Genomic DNA, 12,341 nt, shown 5'->3' with positions numbered 1-12,341 from the left:
AAGTGGTAGAGCACTAGCCTTGAGCTGAAGAGCTGAGGGACAGCACCCAGGCCCAGAGTTCAGGCCCCACAACCGGACCCAAAAAAAAAAAAAAAGAAAATTACAAGTTCCCTTGAAGGCCCTGAATGCCACTCCCCCATCTCCTTTCTGTAGCCCTCTGCTTCAGCCTGTCTAGGGCCTGCTAAGTGGCAACTGAGAGATAGGCGGACTGTATTTGAGGTCCTTGGGGCATTTAGAGCAGGCCCTTGGAAGAGATTAACAAAGTTCTTGAAGGAACGCTGAGCTAGTTCTTTTAAGAATGAGTTATTCATAAGTTAGAGTTGGCTCATGTGCTGCCTATGGCTTCCTGTGTGACCGCACGGTCTCTGGATCCCACGTGTACCTCCACTAAGGCCAGTTGTCATTAGGTCCTCTCCATAGACAAAAAAATAAAAATAAAAAATGGTGAGGAGGGATTTGGATGGACTTCCAGACTCCAACCCCATGAGCTCAATAAATCTCCTTTCGTTATAAAGTAGCCTAGTTCGGGCATTTTGTTTCAGGAATGAATAATGGATTAATATATGAGAGAAAGACAACCTGAAAATGCCTTTCAGTAATACCCAGGTTTTACATTTCTAGAAAAACTTTGCTCTGCTCAATTGTGTTTTGCTTTAGGGACTAGGGAAAGAAAGCAAACCAAAACACAGTAATGTCTCCATGTATTAATATCCCTGTTCTGAATCAAATACGTCTAATAGAAAATGAAGAGGTTAAGAGATTTAACATGTTCATGGACATAAAATTCTCTTCAAAATAAATTCTTCACCACTGAGCAACATAATGTTCTGGAATGAAAAAACAGCTGGGGCTGGTGGCTCACATTTGTAATCCTGGCTACTCGGGAGTCTGAGATCTGAGGATCTTGCTTGGTTCAAGGCCAGCCCGGGCAGAAAAATCCTCCAGACTCTTATCTCCCAAATAACCATTAAACAGTCATTTTGGAGGTATGGCTCAAGTGATACTGAGTAAGTACAGGCCCTAAATTCAAATACCAGTACTGCCCCCAACTAAAAAAGAATGATGAAAACTTCTGTTTTCAGAAAACAGAAAATCTTTATGTTCTGTAATTTAAGTATTATTTGCTTTTAATCTTCTCTGTTTCATCTCATCCTGGCTCTACCTTTCCCTCATATAAAATGTATGTGGCAATGGGCCCAAGCAAACGTTTAAGTGTGTTTTTGAACTCTACGATAACATATGCTTTATTTTACCTGACAGAGCACGGTTATAATAATCCCCAGAAAGTGTGAAATGGGCGTAGCCTTCGGGGCTGGTCCTCACATGCTGAAGAAAATTCAGACCTGCAATGAAAACAAATCTTACTGTAGCAGCAGGGCAGGAGCAACCAAAACTGACCTTTGCAAACAGATCACATTAAAGACACATTATATCTAGCTAAAACTGAGGTCCTTACAAAAAAGTATATAAAATTATACCATTCTGGTTATCATGCATTTTAATCAATTTTGAGTTATTAAAAATACTGTATGAACTAGTCATCTTGATTATTGAGCTTTGTAACACCACATGAAGAGGACAAGGGCCTCATTTGTCTCCTCAACAGGACTCACCCTGGTCCTGGTGTACCCAAAACCTACTGGAACATGTAGTAAAAGAAGGAAGAGACGGCTGGGAAGGTGGCTCAGTGGTAGAGTGCTTGCCTTGCATGCATGAGGCCCTGGGTTCAATTCCTCAACACACATAAGCAGAAAAAGCCAGAAGTGGTACTGTGGCTCAAATGGTAGAGTGCTAGCCTTGAGCTGAAGAGCTGAGGACAGTGCCCAGAGGCTGGGAGTTCAGGCCCCACGACCGACAAAAAAAAAAAAAAAAAGATGGAAGAGAGGTAGAATTAAGTGTATCTTGCCAAATACTAGCTCAAACATTAACATTATTACTCCAGAAAAACAAGGTACAACCTCTATTCACTAAAGATACTTATAACAAGTTAAAATTCCAATTGTTACTTTAATTCCACAGTCTTCATAGTACTTGAAATCACAATGTGCAAAGGGTTGATTAGGCTTGGTATGGTGGCACACACTTGTAACTCTAGCACTTGGGGAGTTGGAAGCAAGAGGATTGAGAGTTTGAGACCAGCCTGCATAGCAAGAACCTATCTCAAAAAATCAAGGTCTGGAGATGTAGCCCAGTGGAAGAGCACTTGTCTAGCATGTGTGAAGGCCTGGGTTCAACTCCCAGAACCACAAAAGAAAAAGAAAAGCTAATGTCCAGAACAAATTTTATGCATAAGGAGAAGAAGCTGGCTGTGAAAAGTGGAAGGTAAAACCACTGATGGATTTTCACCTACTGTCCTTGACTAATTGCTTACAGGGCTGCAGGAAGGCCACAGCACTCCACCATGGCCACAAAGTTAGTGGTGTCCCCTCGTCTGTGGCCCTCCAGAGGAAACACAGAGGTAAGCTTCCTAACAGAATTTATGTTTTGTAACTTTTATCTTCAAGAGAAAGACAAATTAGAAGCATTGTTTTGTCATCTTTGAAAAGCCTTTAGTAATAGTCTTCACTAAAATACTGATCCATCAAAGATAAGCAAATGGAGAGCTCAGCTCTACTTAAAGCTGTTAATGCAAATTTTATCAATAGTAATTTCTATTCTATTCTAATATATTCTATTCAGCTACAGATTGCAGGCAACATATGGCAAGTAAATAAGAATTTCTGGGAAAATATACAAAATGGTATACCTAAGTTTTATCCATATTAAGTATAGGAGAATAGGAATAAATTTAAAAGGGATGACATTGTCCAAAATGAAATGTACCTTTGTTTTTTTTTTTTTGGTCAGTCATGGGGCTTGAACTCTGGGCCTGGGCTCTGTCCCTTAGCTCTTCAGCTCAAAGTAAGCGCTCTACCACTTGAGTCACAGCACCACTTCCAGTTTTCTAGTGGTTTATTGGAGATAAGAGTCTCACGGAGTTTCCTGCCCAGGCTGGCTTTGAACCGAGATCCTCAGATCTCAGCCTCCTGAGTAGCTAGGATTACAGGCGTGAGCTACCAGCGCCCAGCTTGAAATGTACTTTTCACCTGACTTACACAACTGTAATCTTCTGTACATCACCTTTATAGTTACAACTTTAAAAAATTTTTAAGGGGGCTAGGCGTGCAGCTCAGTGTAAGGCACCTAACCAAACGTGCAAGGCCATAGGTTCAATCTCCAACACTACAAAAAATAAATAACTAAAAATGAAGAAGGGCAGTCCTAAATAATCCAGCTATCACTGAACTGTTCTTGAGACATATGTGGGCCACAACAGCACTCACGGGAGAAAGTCAGCTCAGCAAGAGGCACATCGCAGTCCATGCAGTCATCAATGAGGCAGATGCACACACTCTCTGCTTTGATCTCCACTCCAGATATACGTGGGGCCGGCACAGCTCCCAGACTATCTTGGCTGCTAGAGGTCAGGGAAAGAGACTTCAGAGGCTCCGCATTCTTGAACAACCAACTTGCTGCCTTTTTCAGTTGGCCTTCAAAAAAATCAGAAGAGCAGTTCCATCAATTTCCACAGCTACCCTGGCAACTCACAGATAAAACAGAGAAACCAAGTTTTTTTTTTTTTATTGTAAAGATACTATACAGAGGGTTACAGTTACATGAGTGAGGTAATGAGTACACTTCCTCTTGAACATTGTTAGCCCCTCCATTGTTTTCCCCCTACCATCCCCTCCCTCCCTCCCTTCCCCGAGGTTCTTTTTTTTTTTTTTGATTATGATTAAGTGATTACATAATATCCGGAATTTCACAGTATTGTGGAATAATGATGCTCATTTAAAGTTACAAGTTCATTCTAACTTTCCTGGAGCAAATTGTCTATCACAGTCTGTAACATATAACGGTGTTCACATGTTATATACCATATATGTGATCAGCAGCATGGGGATATTTAGTAGTGGTTCAACCAGATGAGTGGGAGTTCTTTGTTTCTTAAGTCCTGTTAGTTCTGTCGTATCACCTAACATTTTGGATTTAGCATCCACTTATCAGGGAGACCATGTACCGTTTGTCTCTTCGTTCTTGGCTTACCTCGCTCAACATGATTCCTTCTAGCTCCATCCATTTCCCTGCAAATGCCATTATTTTGTCATTTCTAATGGCTGCATAATATTCCATTGTGTATAGCTACCACAATTTTTGGATCCATTCATCGGTGGTGGGGCATCTGGGTTGTTTCCATATCCTAGCTATTGTGAACAGTGCTGTAATAAACATGGAGGTGCACATGTCCTTATATATTGGTTCCTGTTGTTCAGGGTAGATGCCTAGAAGTGGTATGACTGGGTCGTAAGGGAGGTCAATCTTTAGCTTTCTAAGGACCCTCCAGACTGCTTTCCAAAGTGGTTGTATAAGTGTACATTCCCACCAGCAGTGTAATATAGGGTTCCTCTTTCTCCACATCCCCTCCAGCATTTGTCGTTGGCTGATTTGTGGATGTGGGACATTCTGACTGGGGTAAGGTGGTATCTCAGGGTTGTCTTTATTTGCATTTCCTTCACCACCAGGGATGATGAACATTTCCTCATGTGTTTCTTTGCCATTTTTATTTCTTCATTTGAGAAGTCCCTCTTTAGTTCCCTTGCCCATTTGGTAATTGGTTTGTTAGGTTTGGGAAGGATTAGTTTCTTGAGTTCCCTGTATATACAGGATGTTAACCCCTTGTCTGATATATTGCTAGTAAATATTTTTTCCCAATTAGTTGGTTGTCTTTCTCGCTTAGTTGCGATAGATTTAGCTGTGCAGAAGCTTTTTATTTTAAGGTAGTCCCATTTGTCGAGTCTCTCTCTGTTCAGGAAGTTCCTTCCTGTGCCTATTAGTTCAAGTGTCTCTCCTACTCTGTCCTGCAGTAGTTTCAGAGATTCAGGTTTAATGTTAAGGACTTTAATCCATTTTGAGTTGATGTTGGTGCATGGTGATAGGCTGGGGTCCACTTTTAGTTTTCTGCATGTGGCCGCCCAGTTTTCCCAGCACCAGCGGTTGAAGAGGCTGTGAGAGAAACCAAGTTTTACAGGGACCTATTGGGCAGCCCAGGACAGCTTTGATCCCAGAGACATTCTTAAGATTTAAGAGGGAAGGTTGTCTGGGTACCAGTGGCTCATGCCTGTAATCCTAAACTATTCAGGAGGTTGAGATCAGAGGACCACGGTTCTAAGCCAGCCCAAGCAGGAAAGTCTGTGAGACTCTTATCTCCAATAAACTACTCAGAAAAAGCTGGAAATGGTACTGTGGTTCAAGTGGCAGAGCACTGGCCTTGAGCAAAAAGAGGCTCAGAGACAGCACCCAGGCCCTGAGTTCAAGCCCCAGGACCAGCAAAAAGCAAAAAAAAAAAAAAAGAAGACGGAGGGTTGAAGAGAACAGAAGAAAAGAGAGACAGTGACAAACATGAGAGACAGACAGACAGAGACAGAGAGAGAGAGAGAGAGAGAGAGAAAGGCCAGCATGCTACTAGAAATACAAACAGGTTAAGGTAAAGCAGGAAAGGGGAAACAAAAGGAAAAGAGGGGAAGGAAGGAAAGGAGGGCAGAATATAGAACAGCATAAGTGGCTATGGGCATGGGCTATGGAGCAAGGTAGCCTAGTTCCAAATCTCTGTGCCTATGGCACTTTACATGAAGAGGAAACAAACAAGTTCCTGTCCAGCTCTCAGAGCAAAGCCTAGCATGTAATAAAGACTCTGTGAACAGGGGCTATTATAGTCTTTACTACTAATGGAATAAGTAAGTAGCTAAGCTAGAAAAAACAGAAATCCCAAAAACTCATTAGAACTTACAAAAAATAATTAATAATAAAATTCTACTGGGTGCTGGTGACTCAAGTCTGTAATCCTAGCTACTCAGGAAACTGAGATCTGAGGAATGCGGCTCAAAGCCAGCACAGGCAAGGAAAGTCCCTCAGACTCTCATCTCCAATAAACTACCAAAAAGCCCGAAGTGAAGCAGTGGCTTAAGTAGTTGAGCACTAGCTTTAAGCAAAAAAGCTCAGGGACAGTGTTTATGCCCTGAGTTCAAGTCCCAGGACTGGTAGCAAAAAAAAGTTTGAACTATTAAAAAAAAGAGTAAAAGGCATAGCAAAAACAGATATTAAGAGGTATAAAATTAATTATCCAAAAAGCAATGGTGACTAGGTAAAAAGGAACAAAATAACTACTGTACCCTAATTTTTTTCAGGACAAAATATGTGATGGTTGACACAAACCTTTAGGTGAAGAGACAAACATTTTTACACAATTGGCTGGAATGTAACCTAGATATAATCTTTCTAGAAAACCACTTGTCAGTTCTAGTGAAGAACCTGAAAATATTTTCCATTCTTTAACCCAGTATTTATAATATTAGGTACTTCCCTAAGAAAATACTTCAAAATTGGATACCAGTTCACACCAAAAAAGAAAATGTTTAATATAGACTGTGTATATAACATTGAAAGAATACAAAACAAGTGGGCTGAGGGAAGGTACAGCGGTAGAGTGCTTGCCTAGTAGGCATGAGGCCTGGGTGCCACTGCCCAGCATGAAGAGGGAAAAAAGTGAACCATGGTTAAAGTATTATCCTTACAGTCATTGTAAAAAAGAAGAATAGTGTTTACGAATAATTTCAGTGGCAAGGAAAGATGATGCTGAGATAGTATTAAGTATATCATGATAAAATTATAATCTCATAAAATATTGTTTAAAAGGCACTCAAATTATACTTACAAAATCATAGTCCCTGACACCCAGTGAACCTGAAACCACAGAGAATACCAAACCCTATCTTCAGTGCTATCTCCAGCTAACTAAGAGCTTACTCTGATCTTGACCTCTACAGTCTGAGGTACATCAGCAAAAGCCAGCACAGATTTCTCCCTTCTTTACCATTTTATGAATGGAAGACCCTTTCCTTCTTAGTATGGGAACAGACAAGGGTGTGGAAGGAAGTGTACTGACAAGATAAAACAACCGCTAATGGGAAGTCTGTGTCAAATTACCTTGGCAAACCAAAAGGGCCTTGCGGCAATCATCCATGCTGAACCCCAGCTCCTGAAGTCTAGCCAGCTGTAACTCTAGGAAATAATTTTATGTAAATTAATCCATAGTCCAATGTAATAAGAAATTCAGAGATACTGAGTAAAGCATTCATTTCTCAAGGCAAAAATGGGCTCATAATACATTCCTCCATCAGGCATGCATACCCTGGAGTTTTAAGTCATTTCCTCATGGTGACTGGTTTAAAAAGCTTAAAACTAAAATGTAATACTATTAAAATAAATTTAGAGGAAAATTCTCGAAGTTTTAAACTAGGATATTACTTAAACAAGCATGAAAGAGATTACAATGTTGAGTTTATGAATTATATATATATATATATATATATATCAGTCACATTTATGACTTGCAATTTTAACTAATGAAATAATTTGACTCTGAAACATTTGAATATACAAAATAAATTCTAAAAACCTGAAAAGCAGCAGGATTGGGAAGACTGAAGAGTTTACAACTGGCCACCTACCCAGGACAGGATCTAAGGTGTGTCTTCTCCCTTCTCTGGCTTCCTCTCCACCTCGAGATGTCCCTGGAGGGTAATCTCTACCAGAGTCAGCCTCCAAGGCTGTGGAGTCCGGCACTGCTGCACTTGCTTGCTCTGGGATAGATTTTGCAATGGCCAGAAACAGCTGTACATCATTATAGGACAGCCTGATGTCTAGGGCTTGCAACTGAATCTAGCAAAATACAAAAAGTTTTCATTTTTTAGTTGTATCTGGTTCTGTATGCACACCTCATATAGATATAATTCCTATTTCAAGTTCTAAAAGTCTAACAGATAGTATAACAAATTTCTCCTTTAAAGATTACAAAGATCACCAGGCCCTGGTGGCTCATACCTGTAATCCTAGGTACTCAGGAAGCTGAGATCTGAGGATTTTGGTTTGATGTCAGCCTGGGCAGGAAAGTCTGTGACACTCCTATCTCCAATAAAACTGTGGCTTTAATTGGTAGAGCACTAACCTTGAGCACAAAAAAAAACCTCAGGGACAGTGCCCAAGCCCTGAGTTTAAATTCCAGGACCAGCACCCAAAAAAAAAAAAAAAAAGGATTAGAAAGATCTCAAAGTTAAGCAAATAAGGGCTGGGAAGTTGGCTCAGTGGTAGAGTGCTTGCCTTGCATGAGGCCCTGGGTTCGATTCCTTAGCACCACATAAGCAGAAAAAAGCCAGAAATGACGCTGTGGCTCAAGTGGTAGGGTGCTAGCCTTGAGCTGAAGAGCTGAGGGACAGTGCCCAGGCCCAGAGTTCAGCCCCCACGACCAAAATAAAAAAGCAAATAACCACAAGGTCTGATGTCTCAGCTGTAAGGTAAAACAAACCAAAAACTGTACCAAATAAAAAAAATACTAAGTTGAGATAATGACTAGAGCAATTACTGCTACTGCAGGCTATTTCCCTACTTGAGTCACTAAAGCACAGGATCATAGAATGAAAGGCTCCAGGGAAAAACAGGACCACTTACTGGCAACATTTTGTTATTCTATTCTGCATGGACCTATTTAATTTTTTAAATCTCTGAAATGAACTAACCCCCAAAACCGATCTCTTTTTGCTTCACACAAAAACCTTATGTGAGTTGGTACTAATATTTTCTAAAATTCATTCTTCCTCAGAGACAAGCAACATAACTCTCCAGACCATGAGCAGGTGACTCTGGACTTGAACCATGACTCATTCACTTACTTTTCCTGAGGTGCCACTAAGACTGAAAATCAACATGGCTTTTCCCTTTCAATCTCCTGTGATTCAAAGACACTGATTAAGTATTTCCCTCCCATCAAAGAAACAGAATACCACATTGTTAAGCCTCCCCTGCCTGGCTTCATCTCTGATCCCACATATCTCTCCATTCTCGTCAGACCTTCCTTTGACTTCACCTTGACTTAGCTTCTTGACTTGGGAATGTTCTCCCTCTCCTCTTTGCTGATCTACCTCTGCATCCTGCCCTTCAGTTGAACTCCTCTGACCCTGTGTGCCACCCACAAGGAATATTCCGAGTTTAAGTTCTACTTCCTATAAACTTGCATAGAACTTCAAGATGACAGCAAGCAATTAAAAGGTCTTTTATCCTCCCCAAGACTCCAAGATCCTAGATAATTTCCTATTTATTTTGTATCTGCTTTAGCACCTAAAAAGGTGGTGGGCTCAGACTACGCAAGGGTAGTTTACTCAGAGGGCTATTTTTTTTTTCAATCATTACCTCTAGAACAGGTGGGAAATCCTCACTATTGAAGGCATCCATCAATCCAGAACTGTTCTGATAAGAAGAATTCCCCACCAGCTCCACCTGGATTTGTACTGGATCAACAATTGAAAGAGCCGTATCCTGCTCATTCCCTAGTCGGCATGAGAACACCTAGGCAATGAAAAGTGATACAGAGAGGCTTATGATCTGACTTAGAAAGGTCCCAAGACCAACATAAAGGGACAATCTTAGGAGCACTGTGTTCTTGTCAAATGCAACACAACTGCTCACAGATCCCTGTGAGGACACTGACACTCCCACACACTGCTGGGAACATGGACAATGTTCACCAGAAAAAAAGGCAGTTATCAACCCCTCCCACAAACATAATGACTACATGCTCTTTGACCCAATTATCCTACTTCTCTAATAATGAGGAAATAATACAAAAGAAAGAACATTTCATGAAACAATTTTTCATAGATAAACAAATTAAGGGCAACTGAGGTTATATCAAATCTTCTCAATGGAGCATTGTGACCATTTAACCAAGGAAGGTGGTGGCTTCCAGCCAGGTTCCTGCCAGAGCTCAGGTCCTACTGTCTTCTTCTACTACTTGTAATTTCCATAGTGGGTTGAAGTTTTATGAGTAGCATTAAAAGGCCTGACTTAGACTCAGGTTAGCCACTTAACAATCTTCAAATGCTTCTCACGTATTTTTCTGGATTTCTTTCACAAATACACTTTTAATTGATACTGAGTATATTTTTTCAAGTTGATCAGAATTATGTAAAGACAATTTAGTATATACACTACTCCTTTTTCATTTGAACTGAAAGGAATATAATATACAATGGGCACTGAGTAAAAATCAGGTTGTTTTCTTGTTTGTTTTTTTTTTGTTTTTGGTCCCGTCATGGGGCCTGAACTCTGGGCCTGGGCGCTGTCCCTCAGCTCTTCAGCTCAAGGCTAGCGCTCTACCACTTGAGCCACAGCACCACTTCCGGCCTTTTTCTTTTTGCTTATGTGGTGCTAAGGAATCGAACCCAGGGCCTCAGGCATGCGAGGCAAGCGCTCTACCACTGAGCCACCTTTCCAGCCCCGATCAGGTTGTTTTCTAAACATCGTAACATGTATTCATTCATATAAACCTCACAATGAGCTCAAAACACACAAAGGGGTTTTTTCTGTTGTGGTTTTTTGGTTTTTTTGGTCATTCGTGGGCTTGAACTTTGGGCCTGGGCACTGCCCCTCAGCTCTTCAGCTCAAGGCTAGCGTTCTACCACTTAAAAGCCACAGCACCACTTAGTTTTCTGGTAGTTTATTGGAAGTAAGAGTCTCATTGACTATCATACCTGGGCTGGCTTTGAACGCAAGCCTCAGATCTCAGCCTCCTAAGTAACCAGGATTACAGGCATGAGCCACCTGCTCCCAGTCATGCCTAAGTTTTTTTTAGGTTTTTAGAGAGATGTCTCACCCTGTAGCCCAGGTTAGCTTTGAATACTTGATCCTCCAATCTTAGCTTATTCCTCAATGCTGGAATACAAGCATATACTATCATGCTAGGCCACAAAGTTCCTAAACATGGTTCATCTGATTCTAGATTCTTTATTCTGTTTTCTCATCAATAAAGTAGAAAAAGATATAAAATGTAGGAAGATAGTTATAATACAGATTAATGTGAATACACAGCCTAGCCAAAATAATATTACAAAGACAGGTATGGTGGCATATTCCTATAATCCTAACACTAAGGAGGTTAAGGTGAAAAGATCTTATGTTTGAGGTCAACTTGGGGTACATGGTGAGTCATAGATGAGCCTGGGCTACACAGTAAGACCTTGTCTCATAATATTCATTAAAAATTATCATTATTATCATTATTATAGTATGACTTTCCTTTAAGAAAAAAACACAGGGGCTGGGAAGGTGGCTCAGTGGTAGAGCGCTTGCCTCGCATGCCTGAGGCCCTAGGTTCGATTCCTCAGCACCACATAAGCAAAAAGAAAAAGCCTGAAGTGGCGCTGTGGTTCAAGTGGTAAAGCGCTAGCTAGCGTTGAGCTGAAGTGCTGAGGGACAGCACCCAGGCTCAGAGTTCAGGCCCCACGACTGGACCAAAAAAAAAAAGGAAAGAAAGAAAAGAGAAAAACACAGCAAAATGTTTTGTCCCTCCAAATTTTGCAATTAAGAATGTATTATTATTAAAGCTGAATGACAGGGACACAGGGCCCATTACATTATCCTGGGTACCTTGTCTATGCCTGAAATGTTTCAGCATGCTAAAGTAACAAGTAATTACACCAGTGAGGAAACAGAAGGAAGTGAGGAAGGGGGCCCTTCCAGGACCAGAGTATTTTCTGTGTTCAGAGGAACACAGAGGAAAGAAGCCCATTTGGGGTCTCTCAACTCATGAGCCTCTGCCTTTGTGGAGCACTTCCTAGATCTAACAGAAAACAAGTGACACCAATGTCATTTGCCACATTCAAAACTAACTCATTATACCTTATAAATTCTCTCCTCAGAATTCCACTCCAACTGTGCTGCCAAAATAACAAGATTGGAGGAGTTCCCAAGAATTCTAAATATTCTGCCATGTAGTTTTTCTAAGACTTTGGAGCAGCAAAGTTTCATTTTCCTTTTTCCTTGAGGGGCTTCTGCTACACAAAACCCAATTGTACCTGACAGTTCATTAATCAATCATCAAGATTTTCAGTCAAAGCTGGCATTGTGGTGCCTGGCCAGCAGAAGAATTGAAATTTCATTGCCCCAGCAGGTAGTTTCTTGCTCCTGAACTGAGATTTTCTTCCATTACAGAAACAAATGGTTAAGAAATAAAATCTCAGCCAGGCGCTGGTGGCTCACGCCTGTAATCTTAGCATTTGCCTACTACGGGTTTCATCACCAGTACAGCAGGAAAAACAACAATAACAAAAAATCCAATCATAAAGGGAAAAGAATACCTGGGCCAACATTAAAACAGTGTAATGACAGGAATATTAGCTAAGATCAGTTACTTAAGAATATATAACAGGGCTGGGAAGGTGGCTCAGTGGTAGAGCGCTTGCCTTGCATGC

At 40.9% G+C, this 12,341-nt stretch overlaps 1 protein-coding gene across 1 annotated transcript in view; it reads right to left on the bottom strand.

Moving 5' to 3' along the window:
* Vps13d (vacuolar protein sorting 13 homolog D (S. cerevisiae)) overlaps positions 1–12,341 on the bottom strand; it is a 236,261-nt gene that overhangs the window by 150,156 nt on the left and 73,764 nt on the right. Inside the window, exons 31-35 of the mRNA XM_013031922.1 lie at positions 9,283–9,438; positions 7,548–7,758; positions 7,024–7,098; positions 3,324–3,530; positions 1,254–1,343 (exon numbers count right to left, since the gene is read on the bottom strand). Of these exons, the coding sequence (XP_012887376.1) occupies positions 1,254–1,343; positions 3,324–3,530; positions 7,024–7,098; positions 7,548–7,758; positions 9,283–9,438 (739 nt within the window). The remainder of the gene's footprint in view (positions 1–1,253; positions 1,344–3,323; positions 3,531–7,023; positions 7,099–7,547; positions 7,759–9,282; positions 9,439–12,341) is intronic.

This window comes from Dipodomys ordii, unplaced genomic scaffold (genome assembly GCF_000151885.1).
Source record: "Dipodomys ordii isolate 6190 unplaced genomic scaffold, Dord_2.0 Scaffold6, whole genome shotgun sequence".
Classification (NCBI taxonomy): Eukaryota; Metazoa; Chordata; class Mammalia; order Rodentia; family Heteromyidae; genus Dipodomys; species Dipodomys ordii.
This window is presented reverse-complemented; position numbering and strand designations above follow the sequence as displayed.